The 20,732-nt window shown below is 42.9% G+C and overlaps 1 protein-coding gene across 11 annotated transcripts; it reads left to right on the top strand.

Annotated features, from left to right (window-relative positions):
• Positions 1 to 29: 29 nt before the first annotated feature.
• Positions 30 to 4,801, top strand: LOC120716460 (phospholipase D1-like). 11 transcript variants are annotated; one of them, XR_005691907.1, is made up of 4 exons: positions 30 to 2,539; positions 2,830 to 3,406; positions 3,496 to 3,589; positions 3,928 to 4,801. XR_005691907.1 is itself a non-coding variant. In XM_040003999.1 (3 exons), exons 1-3 carry the CDS (start codon positions 2,318 to 2,320, stop codon positions 3,547 to 3,549), a joined length of 525 nt encoding a protein of 174 aa, XP_039859933.1. In that variant the 5' UTR covers positions 30 to 2,317; the 3' UTR covers positions 3,550 to 3,737. The 11 variants fall into 11 exon arrangements, 2 of the variants coding, with proteins under 2 accessions (XP_039859933.1, XP_039859932.1); XR_005691909.1 differs by having other exon boundaries at positions 3,932 to 4,801; XR_005691910.1 differs by having other exon boundaries at positions 2,830 to 3,078; positions 3,795 to 4,801.
• The last annotated feature ends 15,931 nt before the right edge of the window (positions 4,802 to 20,732 follow it).

Below are 20,732 nucleotides of genomic sequence, written 5' to 3' on the forward strand. Positions count from 1 at the left end.
ACCTTGAACCTTGACCTTTGAACTGATACAGAAGATGAAAGAAGAGACTTTGATCAGTTAATAAAGCTCATGATCTGGATTCATTGTGGCTGCTACACAGATACTTCTGGGTCACTTCTCTCAGTTAGGAACCTTCCTCACCAAACTGACTGTTGGACCACACCCCTGGTTTCATGAGAAATTGTTTCAGCCATGATTTCTCTTCCTGTATTTCAGAGTAAAGACTGAAGTGACAAATGGAAGCATGTTTAAAAAACACAATGTGAGAGAGACGTTGAGGTCCTTAGAAGTTACCCTGGGTTTTTCTGTCACCCTGCTAGATGTTACACACCTTGTTATTGGACTGATTTCTACTGCTGGACTACTCCTGCGGAGAGTAACAATACTCTTACTAATTAGCTCCCTTTCACACCTTTGGGGATATTTATTTTTGTGTTTGCAGCGCTGTGAGCCAGAACAGCGAGAGAAAAATCTGCAACAGCGACGAGCCGAATGCTTACGTGAATCGCAGCAGCTGCACATGTGCTACGCTGAATTAGAGGATATCTTTGCTCTGGATTTCTATTTCTACTTTTTCATTTCTATATGATTCTTCTTGCATCTAAACAAAGATGATTCAATTTGCTAAATGTTGATGGCTCTTCGTGCTCAGGTGTAAATGAGACGTAATATTTGCTCTTGGTTTGGTTCTCCTGTACAGAACCTTGCAGTACAACAGAAACCTAAAAACATTATTTGTAGTTGTTATTCTTAGTTGTTCTGCTGCCTAAATACCACAGGGTCTGATTATGAAGTTATTGAGCTGCACATACGTTACGACCTGCTTAAGTTCGAGGTCACAGCGTCTGTAGAGCAGCTGGAACATAATGAAGTCTACAAGGTTAAAGTTTTCTCTTCAGTTATTGTTCTTTCTGCTGCTTGGTTTGATGGATCTGAGAGCTTTTGTTTTTATTATTGTTATTATAATTATCATTAATATTTTACTCTCTAGAAGCTTTAAAATAGTGTTTGTGTTTGAAAAAATTGATTTAAGAATTGAACAGAAACATCTGTCCTTCTGAAAATCGCCCAAAGGCACGGAGACAAAGTCAAAGGATGCAACCTGTAACTTTCTCTTCCTTCATGTCAGGACCATCATCCATGATTTATATAAAATGCATATAGCAACAGTAGCACTTTAGTTTGGACTTTATGATTTCTGTAACTGGAAAATATTATTTTGTTTAAAGACAGAAGTGACCGCATAGTTGCAACATCAAAGGGAAATATTAATTAATTAGCATCAAGTATATTTGTTGCTTAAGCGTTTGCACTATAACTTAAGTAGGATTATAACTTTTAAGGAAGGAAAGATTTCAGATATTTAGTTCACTGCTTCAGTTATTTTATATGAAATTAAAACATTTACGTTGGTCAAATATGATGCTCTAAATCAAATAAAAGTTTGAAAATAAATGATGTATTTTTAAATGCTGCAACAAATGTTCACAAAAAGTAACTATAATTAAAACCAGTTAAACAAAATCAAATGTTTGAATCATGCTTAACCAAATGCCAGGCTGGAGAGCTGAACCTAAAGTATACGTAGAAAGATTTCAACATCTGAGCAGTTTTTAATGTTTTTATCACATATAAATGTCACAGCAGTGGGTCCTGGCCCAATGCTTTGTGTTTTTGGTTTTCTTTGACTCTTGTTTTTCTTGGTTTTTGTTCTTCTTATTTATCAGGCTCTCAGTAATCTTCGTTCTCCCTCCCTCAGTGTTCATTTCAGCCTGTGTTTAGTTTCTGTTCCCGTGTCCCACGTTTCATCGTTTCATGTCGAGTCAGCCCTGTCTCTCTGTTTCCTGTGTCTCCCCAGTCAGCCCCGCCTCCCTCGGGCACTCATGTGTGATACAGAGTAATAAACCTGACTACATTTGCTACACTCTCTTTATTACCTGTTACTTTAAAATTCATACACTAATTATGTCTGCCCATCTCTCTAATGTGAAGGTCAAAGGTCAACATCCCAGTGACATAAGAATAATCCCAAAGGGGCAAAGGCAGCGGTTAATTTAGCACATTTAGCATTAAGGGTACAGCAAGGATATACTTTTACTTATTGTGGCAGGGGTGTGGTCTCTGGCCTGCTGCAGTGGAGGCTGGTGGCGGGACGTTGGACGGCACAGGTGAGGGTGATGGAGCTCATGACTCTCCCCTTTATAGTGACGGAGGAGACTGGCGTGGGGGAAGCGTGTAGTGGAGGAAGCCGAGGAGAGAGCTGGTTTCTGGCTACAAAGACGGCGTCAAACCAGAAAAGATTGCTCGTGGTCAAATAATGTGTCAATCAGCTGTGAATCAAACTGTGTGTGGCTCAGTTCATGTCACAGTGTTGTTTAGTATATCTTCACTTGTCTCACTCTCCTTCTGTTCTGTCCATCAGGACGATCCTCAGCGCTTACACAGATCCTCCATCGATGTTTTGGATCCAATCAGTGATCAGTTCTACGAGGAGGCCTGGATGTTCACCAGCGCTCGCTACACCTCCATCTACCAGAAGGTGAGTGTACTCCTTTGTACTCAGATTAACATTTTACTTCTTAAAATACATTTTCATATATGAGCTTTCTATTATTTCATGGGCCATTTAATCAATATTAAAATTACAAGCATATCAACAAAGGTGAAGCTGGTTTTTTCCACTTGCTGTCACACAGTCATGGAGGAATACAATAAATACATAATCAGTCATAGATCCTGAACAATGACATTAAAAGAAAGTCTGTGGCTCTAAAAACTAAACAGTATAAAGACATGCTCCAAGCTGCTGTTTCTCTCCTACTCCTCTAGGTTTTCCACTGTCGGCCATCCAGCGATGCTGGAGGGCTACCTGGCCAATGCTGGCCTACACAAAGAGGTCCCGGCTCGGAGGAGCTGAAGAAGATCCTTGCCTTCCTCGTCAGTTTCCTCTTCAGTTCCTATCCCAACAAAACCTTCTTGCACCTATTAGCTCCAAAGAGGCTATGGTGCCCGTGGAGGTCTGGACCTGAGGCCTGTGCTCATCACGTGGATAGAAAACACTCTGACACCATTCTGGAGGTCTGATGGGACTCTGACCAAAACACAGATGAAATAAAACTTGTGGCTGGAGCTTTTAAAATGACTTTTTCACCTCATAGATTAATGCTCATGATTGCATGTTAGCAAGACAGCATCTCCCCAAGGTGAAACTCTCAGGAGACTCTTAAACTGTAATCTGGTTGAGACTACTTGAGGAGATCTTAGTAGCGAGTATGTGGATTTAGTCTCTTCACCAACAGCAGACAGACCCATGCCAAGAAAGCAGACATGTTCTCAAAGAAAGCCGAGAGCAGAGATTGGAAAAAGCTCAAAAGAAAAAGCTGCAGCTTCAGACGACTATCTGCCTGTAAGGCTGAAAAAGTCCAGTTACGCTCTATTTTGGAAAAGCTCCCAGTTTTGGTAACCTGGACTTTTATTTCCCCTCTTCTGCTACAGATGTTGACTGTGACCTCAGAGGCCAACTGGACCACACAGCTGCAGCAGGAGTGAGGGAGAGGAGTCTTCATCCAGCTTCAAAGAAAACATCCAGGTAAAGTGACGTGGATCAGCGGATAAAGCCGTCTCCACTTTCAAAGGAGATCCTCTGAGAGAGAGACTCTCTGAGCCGTTTTAGCCTCAAATTATAGGACTTTATAGTACAGCAACACTTTTAAAGGACAAAAATAAGATAAAGTGTGACTGTAATACAAACAAAGTATTGCATGTGTTTTTAAAAGTGTTCCTCCGATGGGCAGGATATCACTATTAGACTGTCCCACCAGCCAACTTCAACAAGAGACCACAGCAGCATTCAGTGATCAGCACAGATGTTCCTCTAACACTCAGCATCTGATCCCTGTTGGTCTGTGTGCTTCTGCTTTTGCTCAGTTAGAAACCCTGCAGCAACCCGACCCAAAACTGTGTCTTCTTGTTGGCCTCAACGTTGAAGTGTCAAACGTCCAACATCTGGAAAGGAAACCACGCCAGTGTACTGTGATGTTTCACCAACATGTGGCAGACGCTGGTCCTGCCTTTCATGCTGACATCAGCAGAGAGCCCCGCCTACCTCAAAGCCTCCCCTGTCATGTATTGATCAGGATGATTATGAAGATGAGCGAGTGCAAATAAGACTGTAAAAGTCCACGAGCAGAATGTTTGGATGCTTTCTAATGATTCATGAATATCATGAGAGTGTTTGTGTGTTTTGTCTTTTCTTTGCTGACGTTTGTTACTAACAAAGACAATTTACGCTCTGTGTGTGTTTTCATCCTTACCAGCCGCACTCTAACTGCAATGAAGGAAACAAACTGTAGAAATGGTCGACTCAGTGACTTCATAAAATATTGAAGTGGTTCAGGTAGAGCCAGTTTGTAAATGACCATGAACACTGAGCGTATTGTATCTGTACAGCATGTTTTTCTATTAGACAGATTTGTAACAGAGGCCTTGCTCTCAGTAAGTTTGAAATCCTTTTCTGATTTCTTTTGTAATCTCTGATCTTTGTGTATCCTGCTCAGTTTGCATGCTGCCTGTAGGAGTTTCTGTCTTTGTATTTGAAGAGAATTCATTGAATATACTCAGCTGCTTCCCTTTGGTGCCTCACACATCACTGAAGTTTTTCAGTGTCCAGTTATTTGTTTTTAATAGCTGTTTGAATTCTCTGTATGTTTGACCCTGTAGACTGTTTAATGGACTGCTCGTCTTCCTGTTTGTAACCACTGCCTGTTTAGGACTAAAGATTTGGATTTTTGACTTTAACACAGCCTCTGCGTGTCGTCCCTTTGTGTCCTCGTCCTCTGTGAATGTGTCACAGATGTTTCCATGATAATAACACAGCTTTCCCACAGTGGCTTGCAGCAGCATTTATTCACAGCACATTTGAGAAAGGTTCAGATTAACTCGATGAGTTTATATTCAGAATGATTCTGACAGTGGGCCACTGTGAATTGTGATCTTTCATCAGGTCAATGTTTAAGTTCAGTATTTCAAAGCAGGAGCTATGAACAGTCATCATGTTGGCATTATTGATTGCAGTTATTTCCATCAGACTTCTTCTCTGAGATAAGAGCACCATTTGTGGGAAAGATGACAGTATTTCCAGGCTGGATGCTGTTTGCAGGGAGAACTGAATGAAAGTCTCCTGCACCTCAGCGCTGAGGTCCACACCTGTGAACACAGATGAGGTCAATCTGCTGCAGCACGTAGAGCTTTACTGATCAGCAGGTTCAAAGGATTCAGCAGAGCGTAGAGTCAGAGCTAAATGCCACATCACCATAGAGTTTGTTAACAACAGCTTTCTTTGCCCTTTGTCTCCATGGACTGAATCAGGGATACTCGTCATACTTCACCTCAACCACGTCACTGAGAGAGCCCAGCCTGACACAGCAGCAGAGATGATGAAAGCAGAAACAGCAAACAGATGCTTCAGTTGTGTTTCTCTCTGTGTGTGCGCTCACGCCCACTTGTGTGTGTGAACTTTCCACGTACCTCAGCTTGTTTCTCCAACATGAGCCATCAGGGCTGAAAAACATCACTAACACATGGATTCTTTCTCTTTTTGTTATCACCTGTGATCATGTGTCTTATGTTTCTGTCATTCACCAGTTCTTGTATAGTTACGTGTAACTAGACTTCTGTGGGACGTAAATGATTGTTTTGTATGCAGATCTGTACAAAGGATGGAAACACTTGATTACAAAGGAGATCTCAGCTGTGTTGTTGTGGATGGACTTCAACGTATTTGTTAAAAAAGAGAATAAAGCAAAGTGTTTTAGCTGTTTGGGAGTTTTTGTTTGATTCGATTCAGTTTTATTTCTATGGAGTCAAATAATAAGAAAGGCTCTAGAACAGCCCTGAGTTTGTCCAGGTGACACTCCTCTGAAGAACAAAGACAAAGAGGAAGAAGGGGATTCGTTTTCAAGTCTTGTTTCTTTCAAAATAAAAGCTGAAATGTTTTGGAAGCATGATAATATTTCAGCCAGGATGCCGTCTCCAAGGAGACCTGCACCTCAGCGCTGAGCTCCACATCACGCCCTGTGAAAGCACAGATATAAATCTGCTGCAGTGAGAAGAACTTTACCCAACACAAGTGTAGAAGTAGACATTTGACTTTACCTACAACCTGTTAACAACAAAGCTTTCATTGCCTCTGTTGTTGATGTCATGTAGGACTAATCATACTTCACATCAGCCATGCACACGTCAGAGGATCTCCAGGCTTTCAGTAATAAAGCCAAGCAGATGATGTGAACATAGCAATAGTAAAACATGCATCATAATCAGCTGTATGTGTCGACTATGTGGCACCTCAGTCTTGTTGGCATGAAGAAAAGTTGTGTAACATGTAGCATAAGGGCTGCAAAGACATCATGTAGACAGCAGTCGTCTGTTAGTCGTAACGTATCTCCTGTTAAAGAGTGTTAGATTATAATATTATTTTATGCCATGTTATACCCCTAATTAAAGATTGTGAATTATTATGTAGTTTTAGTTTGCATTATTCTCCGGAATTAGAAGAAGCTGATAACTATTGCATTAGTTAAACTGGTTTGCATTACATTAAACTGCTGATTTATTGTGGATGAATGATATTGTTTATGATGCATTATACTGCTGAGTTATAAGAAATACTGTTCGCAGAAAGTCATCGCCTTATTTGTCTGATTAGAACAGAACATGCTGGAGTTTTCTGCCCCATCTCAGCAGGAGCAGATAAACAGGGAGCCAAGGTTGTAGCTTAGGCGCCGTGTGAGAGAAAGCATGTGAATGTTTAGGCTTTTATGATAAGGTGGAGGCACCAGAGGCTATAAGAGTTTGAGCAATGCTCCACCATTTTGAGATCTGAGGCTGTCTGCATCAGTGTCCATCTCCCACGCGTGTGATCATTAAAATCATCGTTTGACTCAACCCGGCCGGACCAGTGTTGTTATTGTGGTGTTTCTCTTGTGTCCATCCCCAATTTTGAACTCGTAACAATCACCCTTGGGTAAAGGCATCACCGCTAAGATTTATCACTTCATGCCAGAACGGTCAGCTGACCCTCTCCTGAAAGTTAAGGGCTACTGGGCCCAGGAGGTGTGTAATGGAGACCAGGGCTCCCATTACCTGGTTTGTGGGCAGTGGAGTCACTGAGGTATCTTCTAGACAGACATTTCACCCTGGACACAGACTACCGTGCCCTTCAGTGGCTGCACAAGATGAAGGAGACCAACATGCGTGTTGCGAGATGGTACTTGTCATTGCAACCCTATGATTTCACAGTGCGGTATCGTCCAGGCAAATCTAACTGTGTTGCAGACTGTCTTTCACGTATGTATGAAGATTGAAGTACAGTAGTCTAAGGAGAAGGGGGGAGGAAATGTAATGGAGACCAGGGGTTCCATTACCTGGTTTGTATTGTTAGTGATTAATTGTTGGATTAGGAATTTAAAATAGGCTAATAAAGAAAACACATTAGTTCTTATGGAGTCTTTTATTAGGTTATTTGACATACGATTAAATTGACAACTTGTAACTAGTGATGTGACGTTCTGTATCGAGGCTTCGAAGCTTGTGTCGAGTAATGGAGGCGGCGTTTCCGCGATGCGCGTATCGAGGCTTGCTTCATTTATGGGAGGAGCTGAAAATGATGACGGCCGAAGCCTCGCTGCCCGGCTGTACCACGTGACTGGTTCATGAAGCGGTTCGAACTTTGCCGTGAGATATGACAGCGATATAAACCCTCAGACTTCATTCAAAATGTAGGTGTTTGATGGAGAGTTGTTAGTGAGAGTTTGGAGACAGTTTGGAGGTTTATGAGAGACAGTCAGGAGAGAATGGAGCCAGCTAAGAAGAGGAGGATGTCCTCCCCTGTGTGGGAACATTTTGATCTTATTCCTCCCAACAAGGTATGTAAATTTTGTAAACTTTCTGATGGAGATTTTTCCAGTTATACAAAAAGATGGATTATTCTGGCTCTTACTACGGCCAAAGGGGTCCTGCTAAGACATTGGTGGAAAAAGAGCCCCCCTCCCTATGAAGAGTGGCTAAAGACAATGGCTCAGTTGGCGTCTTATGAAAAAGTGACTTATGGTTTATTAGACAAATTGCATCAATATGATTGTATTTGGTCCTTTACAAGCTGGCTTTCTGTAACTTGAAGAACAGGAGTAATGACAGAGTGGTGGTGTGGGGATTGGTGTGCGAAGAAAGAATAGGATAACTTTTTTGAATTATTTATTTATGTATTTATCCTTTAGTTCTGTTACTGAAGCTTAAAATGAAATAAATATTGTTGATGATAAAAAAAAAAGTTGGATTACACTCAGAGGAACAATCAGGACAAGAAGCAGACGAGGAGGAAGACTTAAAAGATGAAACCTTATCTAAAAAAAGAATTTGAAAACGCTCATAAAGAACGTGTGAATATGGTAAAGGCATATCAGAACAAGGATTAACAACAGAATTAAACATTTGAAATAACATACGGGGGTTGTGACCATTAGCCAGAATGACTTTGGAAAAAAAGATGCCTTAGCCATTCTAGCAGCACTTTGAAAATTTGAGTGGCCAGTCCGTAACATAACTTTAACATGGGTTGGTTCATTTACCCACTGAAGGAGGTTAAAACAGTCAAAGAAAGTCTTATATATAAATATAATGAGCTTTGAGACTAAATGTGTTAAGTTGTGCTGTATGAATAAAGCTGAAGACATCTAAAGAAGGTGTTCCTGAAATGTGGCTTTATTAGAACAGGACGGATGGATGAGCACAGCCCTCTCAGCACAGAGCTGACAGCACGTTTTTAGACCAAACTTTAAACTACATTTACTGGATTTGTTGCTTTTCAAAGACAGTTAAGAGCAAAGTCCAATTAGAAGAGCTGGTTCTGATGAAGACTCTGAACCTGTAAACAGCAGCTAAGTGAATAAAGATCTGCGTCCACCAATCCTCAGCAGTGACAACACTTAAACATCAAAATCCTTCATGCACACCTTTTTCTCCGCTGTGCTCAAAATGCTCTCAGCTGTTAAAGTCGAGGAGAAAAGTTTGACATATTTCAGCACCATTAAATGTTAGAGAAGCCTCTGAAAACCAAAAACAATAATCTCCACTGTCTTCTGGGCATTCAGCACCAGGTTGTTGTGGCTGCACCAGGATCAGGCAGACTCATCTGGGTAAGCTTGCCTTGGAGATGGTCTGGAAGGATGGTGTTGAAGGCAGAGCTGAAGTCCACAAACAGGATCCTGGCGTAGGTTCCCGGGGAGTCCAGATGCTGCAGGAGGCTGAACTCGGCTCTGTAACACTTTTTGTAGTGAACTGGTGAAAGCTGCGTCTCAGATGTTAGTCCAACACATCGGACACGACCTCTGCAGCTCTCAGTTGATGTGCACATGAATGATTTGTGTTTCCTCTGCAGGTAGAAAGTGTGTGTGAGCTGATGTGAATTGAGCAGCATGGATCAGTGTGAGGACAGAGAGGAGGGAGCCCCTCCCTCTAAAAGCACTCTGTGTGGGGAACATGAGAGCCAGACCAAAGCTCAGAGGTGAGATGACCATCTCTAACTGTCCATGACTCTTCTCCATGTCACAGCTCAGCACTCACATCACTGCTCCATCATTATTCACAGGAACCAGCCTGGACCTCCACCCAGCTCTGTGTCTGCTGCAGAGAGGTGAGCTGTTAGCAACATGAACTCTTTGATGTCAGTTTATCTGATTTAAATGAACTGTTTGATGTTTCCTGGTCTCTAAACTGCATCTCAAAGGAAGTCACTGAACCTTTATTCCTTATTTCTATCAAACATGTCCAACATTTAAACTCCTGCTGCTCACAGTGGGACCATCAATAGTCCTGCACAGTGTAAATGACCCCTGGGTGGCGCTCTGTTCTTACACTGTGAAACACTACTTTGGAGTTTCCTTCTGCTCATTCTCAAAACACATTTTTCTTCTCTGACAGGATCCATGGGAGACCTGCTGGACCTGAACCTGGACCCAGCTGTGTGTCCTTACAGAGTGACTGGTCTAAAGATGAGCCATATAATTTTAAAGTCCAGCCTGTGTCTGCTGCAGAGAGGTAGCACAGATAGATAGCACTGGCTAACAAACAGCAACATTATAATTCATCACACACTGAGAATAACAGACAAATCAACAATACAAGATTCAGTAAGCCACATCAGTGTCTACTGTCTATCTACTGTTTGCTATCATAGCCAAGTGGCTAACAAAGGTAAACAGCAGGTTTCCTACTAATGAATGTTATCCTGTTATAACTGCCATCATCCCGAGTCACATCTGCTTACATTTATCTTTCACTTGCTCCTCCTCTTCTTTTCTCTTTTTTCTAAACTGAGAGCCTGATGACCTTTGACCTTTTCTTGTCCATCTTCCATTGGTTTTAATTTTGCACTCCAGTATGAACACCCATCCCCCAACCTGAGAATCACCACAACATAAGCTAACAGACCGACACCTTAGTGCAAAGATGTGGTTTGTTTAGGGTTTCTCTTCTTTCTGGGACTCCAGGTGCACCGAGGGCCGTCGCGCTCACTTTTCACATATATGTGTGTGATAGAGTATAGAAAACACATCGGGGCAAATTACTAGTCTGTTTCATGATATCTTCAGTTTCTGTGCTTGTTGATTTGTTTTTATTTTGTTTTATCGTGCGAGTTGTGAGCAGCGGTCCATGTCGCTCGTATCAAAAACCGCCACTGTACACAGGGGATGCAAGGAAACTGAGCCACACAGGAAATCCAGCATGTCCAAATTAACACTGTCGGATTTGACTTTAACACTATTAAAGTGTCTATATGGGTCCACACCAGAGAGTGTTAATTTAACTCTTTTTGGAGAGTTGGTACGTTAACTCTGATTTAGTGTTAAACACCAAATCTGTCTGGAGTTGATAATTTAACACTTGGTGTTAAGAGTTTATATATTAACTCTCAAAGAGTATTTTAGTTTAACTACGTAAGAGTTATCTTCTAATTCATTCTAAAAAGCGAGAATTTTACTGTTCTGAACATCTAGAAATTTCTTTTGGAAATAAACATTTACTACAAAGACGCAATGGTTTTTGAAAAACATTTATTCTGAACTGTGCACCACAATTTCAAAACATTTTCTGAAAGATGTAACAGTATACATGTTCTCACTTTCATTAGAATTTTGTTTATCAAAAGGTCTGACATAGGTGAGCTGGTAAATGCAAATAACAGCATTCTCATCACTTATTTCTCCAATACAATATGCATGTCCTTCATTCATCCCTTTGTGGAACTTCAACGCACTTCTGCTCTCCCCCATATTCCATCTTCACAAGCATATCCTGTGCGGAGATTGAATAAAAATTAGTTGACACTAATTAATGGCACAAATAATCCAGTAAACAATTGCAGCACAGTAAAAAAAAAAAGGAATCCTCTTTGAGCCATTACTTGTGTAAAGTATTTTCCCAAAAGACAAAGACACAGGCAACAGGTAATACTGAACTAAATGTAAAACCTCAACCTTTTTCATTTTTACCTAAACCGTGTGCACAGAACTCTGGAGGGATCTATGCTAACGTAGAACCCAGTCAGGACGTCTGTGTTAGGTGAGGCTGTGTGCAGGCAGGAATAGGACCCAAAGTACAGACTCCGGAGACAGAACTTAAACCAAAACAGCTTTAATGCTGAACGCAAACATGACATAACTGGAAAAAAACTCAAAATAAACTTACACCGGTGAACAGGCAAAACACACAGCAACGTAAACGGTAGATCGCGACGCGGACACTAAGAAACACAGGGCTTAAGTACACAAAAGGAGCAATCAGGGAATGGGTAACAGGAGGGAAACACAGCTGGGACAAATCAGGCCTAACGAGACAAGGGGAAGCAAAACCAGACACATTAACATCAGACATGGACTTTCAAAGTAAAACAGGAAACATAACACAGACTCACGGGCAGGCACTATAACAAAGGGAACAGAGACGTGGGAACAGGGCAGACACAAACATTGACTGAACACGGGGATATAGGAACTTAGGATACACATAGACGCGAACTAGACAAGGGGATGCAGGTGATAGGGGAGACAGAGCAACTAGAGAAGACAGAGACATAAACTATACGACAGAACTCAAAGAAACCAAAAACTAGGAAGTATAAATAATATCATAAACTCAAAAACCCTGGGTCGACGACCCAGGCATCCTAACAGTCTGCTACTGCTGTTTGCTCGTTTTTTTTATGGGCTATCATTTTCAGGCTTCAAGTAGCACAATTATACCAACGTTTCACATTCTAGACATTGTTTTAGGTGTATTTGACCAAAAGTTTGACTGAAAATTCACATGCAAGCTTTTTTTCAAGGCTGTGGTATTTGCCTGCAAACAATACCTTTCAGCTAGCTAAAACAGAATATTATGCTATCAGCGAGCAACATGGCTAATGCCTTTCACACAGCTTTGTCTCAACTCCAAAGAGCCACAGAAGTAAAAGCTCATAATAATTGAAACAATCTTTGAAAAAATGACTTACCAAGCATGGCAAACAACTCAAATATGTAGAGCAAAATGTTCTGAAACGGCTTCACTTCAGCTTCGATTGGAGCCTATGGTGCTGGGGGCGGAGTCTGTGAATTTACTCTATTGGTGTCATAGCCCCTGTAGGAGTTCAGAGTTAAGAGGTCAAGAGTTAATGTTTCCATTGTAACACCTCCAGATTTGACATAGAAACACTCATTTTTAACACTCGATTTTAACTACTATCATTTTACACCTCAGAGTTACATTAAAAGAATGTGACTCTACTTAGAGTAAAATTAGCTCTACTTTTGCAAGAAGACCATTAACACCAAAACATTTAACACTTTTGAATTTGCTGTGCATGATTAACACTAAATCAAAGAATATTAATTAACCCACAAAACACATGAGCACTGGGTCAGAGATCCAGGACCATAACAATTACTTTCTGTTTAACACATTTTTGGGGCGTTCTTATTTTACATCACTACAAGCCGCCAAACAGCTAAGCCTCAATAGAAACGCATGAAAAGCAGCCTCTTCTTTTCACCAGCAGATGTCACATTAGAAGAGATGACATATGCCAAGCTCGTGGGATTAAAGTGGGACAGTAAATGACTGCAGGTGTCCATAAGTTGCAGTTGTGGTACTTTAGCATCTAGCTAGCCTACTGAAGAGGAGAATAAAGGGAAAATCATTTTTAAAGTGCCAGGTCATTTCAAATGCAGCAACATCCTGCAAAAAAACTGAGGCAGACTAACTGTGCTTTGATTCAAGCTGAGTACAATCAGAATTAAAAAGCTTGTATTTCCATCTACTGATATTTAATTATTATATTAATATAAGGTTCAGTGAGCTTTGGACACAAGCAGGTGGTAGAAACGAGTTCGTTTTACTTTCTTACTTTGAGTATATTTCAGAACCTGTACTTTTTACTTTTAGTTTAGTAAAGGAACTGAATTAGTACTTCAACTTTTACTGGACTCACAGCTGGACCAACGAGGCCCTGAGTGAGGCTGCTGTACATGATGTGAAACAGATGTTTCTGCCACAAACAGAAATGTGCTGCGAATATTTGGTTTGTAAGGACGTTTCTTTATCTGATCGCTCTGCTGTCGCTTTGATTTTGAAAGAGAAAAACATTTTTTCCATTAGTCCTGGATGTTTGTTCTGTAGCCTCGGATCGAAAGTTAAACTTACACATTCAACACGTTGCGTGAAAACGACACGAAATTCTGAATTTTACTGAAATGACCATGTAAGCTAGAAACAGCATGTTTTTATGGAAAATTTCTCCTCAGAAACTGGACTGTGAAAAGAAAATGACACAAAGCGATGATGAGCTGGTCCTCATGTTCCTGAACGAGAAAAGAAAGAAAGAGATTCTGGTTCTCAGAGCAGCAGCAGGGACAATGTCAGGGTTACATCCAGGAGTTAAAGCTCTGGCTCATGTTTCCGGATGTCAGTGAGGAGTTTAGTTTAGTTTGAACTCTTGTTAGCAGAGTTGGGATCACATATGAGGAGGCAGAGGAATCTTTCAGACCACTGAGTGAGCCGGAGCAGCTCTGACCGATCTGACCAATCAGTGATCTAATGGGTCAGATCGAAAAAATCAAGCTTGGTTAAAAAGATATAAAATGAACCTTTCAGAGCATTTTGTGTGATTTTTATGGAGAAAATCTGCCTCAAAAGTGTGATGGCTGCGTGTGCTGTTATAAACCAGTTGTAACAGCTGTATGGTATTATTCCACTCGTCGCAAATGTCAGTGAGTCAGAGCCTGAAGGAGCTCTAAGTTCATCCTTGTTTCCTCAGACTGTTTGAATTCAGTGTGTCAGAGAAACAGAAACATGGAGGTGTGTTCATGGAAGCGTCTGATCCCTGATGTCAGAGAAACTTTACATAATTCAGCAGAGCTGATTCGGAGCTGAGATCTGCATCAACATGAACGTTACATGTTAAACTAGGACAGTCACAGATATCATGTGTGAACTTCATGTGATCCTAAATGGTATGAGTGACCATAAAAGAGCTTTAATTCAAACTGAGGTCGCAGTTTACAGAGAGCTGACTGTAGCAGACTCATTGCTGTTCCTAATGTTCTGTCAGTTTCTTGCTTTTTGTGTTTTGTTGTTGGAAGGTCTTAAATGTCAGAGCCAGCAGGTGAGATCAGGTTTCTGTGATCTCTGATATGGATCATATGACCTGGTTTCATGGTCACATGACAGGTCAGAGGTCAGCGACTGTAACTCAGTTCCTCCTGTTAATGTGAACTCACTGAGTGTTTGTGGTTTACCTCTCAGACTGACTGAAGTCCACAAGAAGATGATGATGGAGGAAGAGGAGGACAGAGCAGAGTCTGCAGGGTCCAGCTGTCCGTCTGTGAGGAGTGACCGGTCCAAAGGAACGCAATCCAGACTTCAGTGGTGAACCTGGAGCAACGAGGTCAGAGAGCTGTGATGACTCCTTTACATGTTTGTGTTTCCTGGATAAATATGACCTGAAACATCCTCAGATTGTTACAAAGATTCATTAAAAAGAAAACAATGAAAGAGAAAAGATCCAAATGTTCGACTTGGTCATTTGCTGTTTGAGGACAGTGATGCTCATATCTGTGGGGAAAGTGTGACCTGAGTGGGTTCATGTTGGTCTTTAAAGAACAGAGCTGCTCTGATTCTCTTTGTGTCTGATCTGTTAAACAGTCTGAGAGGTCACACAGAGACCCAGCAGCTAAAGCCTGGATCATACTGGCTGCTGTTACTCCATCAGGACAACACTGAACCACAGTGGTGTGGATGTAGTGGATAAATCCCACCATACTGATGCTCAGAGTTAACCACAGGGAACAAAACCAGATGTTACCTTCAGATTGTGACCTTTGGAGTGGACGATGCAGATTTCAATAGAGAATAAATGTTGTTGTTTTCCAGCTGTGAAGAAAGAATCTAATTTCCTGAACTTAAGAATTTATGATGCTGGAAACAACATGGAGACTATAACACAACATTTCCACTGTGTTCATAGAATGAATGTAAAACTGTCAGACATTCATTAAATATGCAAAATGTCTACAGAAGCATCAGAGGGTCAGACGTGAAACACTCAGTGATTTTGATCAAATGACTCATCAGTTATTGATCTGTACCACACTGAATAGAATAGAATAGAATTCAACTTTATTGTCATTGCACATGCACAGGTACAGGGCAACAAAATGCAGTTTGCATCCATCCAGAAGTGCTTTAGTGATATAGATATATTACAATATATATTAGCAATAATATAGATATGTGAGTATATTACAGAAATGGGTCTATTATGGTATGTTATAATGTACACGGTAATAAGTATGTTGTGAATATTCTATAACTATAAGTATGTACAGGCTGTAGTGAGTACAAGCTATGTACAGGCTATGAACAGGATATAAATATGAAAAACTATACAGAATATGAAATAAATAACTTTACAGAATCTGAGATATACAGTTATACAGAAATGGGAACTATGCAAGTTGTAAACAGTTTGAGGATTAAAGATTATCGAATGTACAGAATGATTATTTACACAGAGCTATACAGTAGTGCAGTTAAGATAAGTGAGGGTGTAGATAGTTTCTACAGAGGCTATATAAAGTGCTAGTGGTTGTGAGTGATGGTTCAGTCCATGTTATTATTGTGTGTTTGAGGGTACAGTTGTCCATTGTGGGTGTGTGTATGTTCAGTCCATGAGTTTAACGTGGGTCAGATGTCAGGAGGCAGAGTTCAGGAGTCTGACAGCTGTGGGGAAGAAGCTGTTCCGGTACCTGGTGGTCTTAGTCCGGAGGCTCCTGTGGCGCCTCCCAGAGGGCAGGAGGGTGAAGAGTCCATGTGATGGGTGACTGGGGTCTTTGATGATTTTCCCAGCCCTTTTCAGACACCGCTTCCTGTAGATGTCTTTTATGGCAGGAAGTGGTGCTCCGGCGATGCGCTGGGCAGTTTTCACGACCCTCTGCAACGCCTTCCGGTCCGAGGCAGAGCAGTTCCCGTACCAGACTGTTATACAGTTGGTCAGGATGCTCTCGATGGTGCAGCGATAGAAGTTCACCAGGATGTCTGAGGACAGGTGGTTCTTCCTCAGAGTCCTCAAGAAGAAGAGGCGCTGGTGAGCCTTCTTGACCAGCTTGGAGCAGTTGGTCGTCCAGGTGAGATCCTCGGAGATGTGGACTCCCAGGAACTTGAAGCTGCTCACATGCTCCACAGCCGTCCCCTTAATGTGGATGGGTGGATGTGGGTCAGCATTCCTCCTGTAGTCCACGATGAGCTCCTTGGTCTTCTCGGTGTTAAGCAGCAGGTTGTTTGTGTCGCACCACTCAGCCAGACGATCCACCTCCTCCCTGCAGGCGGCCTCATCGTTGTCACTGATGAGGCCAATCACCGTGGTGTCATCTGCAAACTTAATGATGGTGTTGGAACCATCAGCAGGTCTGCAGTCGTGGGTGAAGAGGGAGTAGAGGAAAGGGCTCATCACACAGCCTTGTGGTACACCGGTGTTCATCGTGATTGTAGATGAGCAGCGGTTATCCAGCCGGACATGTTGGGGGCGGTTGGTCAGGAAGTCCAGTAACCATTTGCAGATGAGGGAATTGATGCCCAGGTCTGTCAGTTTCCTGATGAGTTGTGAGGGGTGGATTGTATTGAACGCTGAACTGAAGTCTATAAACAGCATTCTGGCGTAGGTGTTGTTGTTGTCCAGGTGTGAGAGGACAGAGTGCAGTGCGATGGAGACTGCATCCTCTGTGCTCCTGTTCTGGCGGTATGCGAATTGGTGGGGGTCCAGGGTGGGGGGGAGACAGGATTTGAAGTGTGCTAGGACCAGCTGCTCTAAGCACTTAGTGATGATGGGGGTGAGTGCTACTGGGCGGTAATCATTGAGGCAAGATGGGTTGGAGTTTTTGGGTATCGGGACGATGGAGGTGGATTTGAAGCAGGCCGGTACCACAGCGTGGGCCAAGGACAGATTGAATATGTCTGTGAGCACTCCTGCAAGCTCCCCAGAACACGCTCTGAGAACACGCCCGGGGATGCCATCAGGGCCTGCAGCCTTGTGGACATTGATCCTGCTCAGCACCGCTCCTACATCGGTGGGGGAGAGAGTCAGAGGTTGGTGGTCTGGCGTCATGTCTGCTTTGGTTGTGGTTGTGGGGTTCCCTCGCTCAAAACGAGCATAAAAGTTGTTGAGCTCGTTGAGGAAGGAGACATCAGAGGATGCGGGGGAGGGTTTGGTGGTCCTGTAGTCTGTAATGGTCTGGAGTCCTTGCCACATGCGTCGGGGGTTGGAGTTGGAGAAGTGTTCTTCTACCTTCTTTTTGTAATGGTGTTTGGCTTTTTTGATGCCCTTCTTTAGATTAGCCCTGGCTGTGCTGTAGGCGTGTGCATCTCCTGACCTAAAGGCAGTGTTGCGGGCCTTCAGGAGGAGACGAACATCCCGGTTCATCCAAGGCTTCTGGTTGGGGTACATGGTGATCCGTTTCTGGGTGGTGACACTGTCTGTGGTTTCGGAGATGTAATCCAGTACAGATGAGGCGTACTGGTCCAGGTCTGTGTGGGTGAACATATTCCAGTCTGTGTTTTTAAATCTGTCCTGGAGCACTGCGTCTGTCCCCTCTGGCCACACTTTAATTGTCCTCACAGCAGGTTTCACACGTTGGATGAGTGGTGAATACCTAGGTGTGAGGAACAGGGAGAGATGGTCCGATTGTCCAATGTGGGGGAGGGGTGTGGCTTTGTAGGCTCCAGCCAGGTTGGAATACACATGGTCTAAAGTCTTGTCTCCTCTGGTGTGGCAGGAGACATGTTGGTGGAATCTGGGGAGGACTGTCTTTAAGTTGGTGTGGTTGAAGTCGCCAGCAACAATAAAAGCAGCCTCGGGGTGTTGATTCTGGTGTTTGTTAATGGCTGCAGAAAGTTCTTTCATGGCCAACCTAGCATTAGCGTCGGGGGGTATATACACGGCAGTGAGTATGATCGAAGTGAGTTCTCTGGGGAGATAATAAGGTCTGCATTTGACCATTAAAAACTCCGCATTAGGTGAGCAGTGACTCTCAGTAGTAGTGGAGTTCATGCACCAAGCATTGTTAATATAAATGCACAAACCTCCACCTCTGGTCTTGCCGGAGTCATCTGCTAGCCTGTCGGCTCGGTGTGTGTGGCGTCCTGCTAACTCGATAGCATTGTCCGGGCAGCTGTTGTTCAGCCATGTTTCGGTGAAAAACATGACATTTGAGTCCATAATCCGTCTGTTGTTAGTGATGGAGAGCCGTATCTCATCCATTTTGTTTGCCAGAGAACGGACATTGGCGAGAAAAATACTGGGTAAAGGCAGCCGGTGTGGTGTTAGCTTTAGCTTAGCCCGTAGCCCTCCGCGCCTACCTCGCCTTTGTTTACGATCTCGGCGCCGTCTGCGTGCACTTCCGCCCGGCCGGGGAGAATGGGCAGCCTCCGGTGTTCTGGAGATCTCTGGGATGAGTCGGAGATCGGCGATAAAACTGTTGGAGTTGTGAGTCCAGATGTCCAGAAGCTCTTGTCCGCTGTAGGTCAGCAACGCACAGCAATTCTGGACGAATAATCCGGTTAAAAGTAGATAAAAAACCGCTAAATAGCAGATTCTGGAGAGACACTGAGCCTCGCGTTGTTCACGCGCCGCCATCTTGGAACACTGATCTACCACGTTAGTAAAGCTGGTGTTCTGGTGGTGGAGGGAGACCTCGGATCATGTTCTGGTTTTGGAGCAGTGATCTGCTGATGGTTCAGTTTAATGAGCTTCTTCAAAATCATCCCTGACATCACCACTGAAAGGAAGTCCATGAAAACAGACTGAAAATTACTGATATGTTCACAATCTGAGAGTTTAAAACTTGACAAACCTGATTCAGATGAAGTTATTTGACCAGAAACTCCTGGATCTTTATCCTGTGTTGATCTAATCCTTCATGGTTCCTCCACAGAGTGGACCAGCAGAGCTCAGAGGTTCCCAGTGGTCAGTCTGCCCAGCAGCATCAAACACAGCTGGACTCCATATTTATGGTCTGTACATGTACAACAACTACTGTTACATCTGTTCTGTTCACAGTCATCTCCATACTGCTCTTTGTAGACCAGTGGATCATCAGTGTGTCCAACATGGATCTGATGTTTGGCTCCATGATTTCAGTCTGATTGGCTCATTCATAAATATTCTGTTCCAGCTGCTGGAGGACAACATCATCACTTATGTGAAGAACGAGCTGAAGAAGCTCCAGAAGGTTCTGAGTCCAGGTTACCCAGAATGCTTAGAGAGTCAGAGGAGCAGCAGCAGAGAGGCATTTGTGAAGATCACAGTGGACTTCCTGAGGAGAATGAAGCAGGAGGAGCTGGCTGACCGTCTGCAGAGACGTAAGAGGATTTATCTAAAGATTTAAGCTGCTGGATAAATGAACATTTTCCAGAGATGGAAGATGGAGCAACATGTTTTAAAGATTAGTTCTTTTTGGAATTGAGTGTTTATTTTTCTTCTCATTCAGAACTTCAAGCTGCAGTTTGTCATCGTAACCTTAAATCCACCCTGAAGAAGAAGTTCCAGTGTGTGTTTGAGGGCATCGCTAAAGCAGGAAACCCAACCCTCCTGAATCAGATCTACACAGAGCTCTACATCACAGAGGGAGGGACTGCAGAGGTCAATGATGAACATGAGGTCAGACAGATTGAAACAGCATCCAGGAAACCAGACAGACCAGAAACAACCATCAGACAAGAAGACATCTTTAAAGCCTCGCCTGGAAGAGATGAACCAATCAGAACAGTGCTGACAAAGGGAGTGGCTGGCATTGGGAAAACAGTCTTAACACAGAAATACAGCCTGGACTGGGCTGAAGACAAAGCCAACCAGGACATCCAGTTCATATTTCCATTCACTTTCAGAGAGCTGAATGTGCTGAAAGAGGAAAAGTTCAGCTTGGTGGGACTTGTTCATCACTTCTTTACTGAAACCAAAGAAGCAGGAATCTGCAGCTTTGAAGACTTCCAGGTTGTGTTCATCTTTGATGGTCTGGATGAGTGTCGACTTCCTCTGGACTTCCACAAAACTACAATCCTAACTGACCCTAGAAAGTCCACCTCAGTGGATGTGCTGCTGATAAACCTCATCAGGGGGAAACTGCTTCCCTCTGCTCACCTCTGGA

The sequence above is a fragment of the Simochromis diagramma genome, unplaced genomic scaffold, assembly GCF_900408965.1.
Source record: "Simochromis diagramma unplaced genomic scaffold, fSimDia1.1 OVJJ01000468.1, whole genome shotgun sequence".
Taxonomy (NCBI): Eukaryota; Metazoa; Chordata; class Actinopteri; order Cichliformes; family Cichlidae; genus Simochromis; species Simochromis diagramma.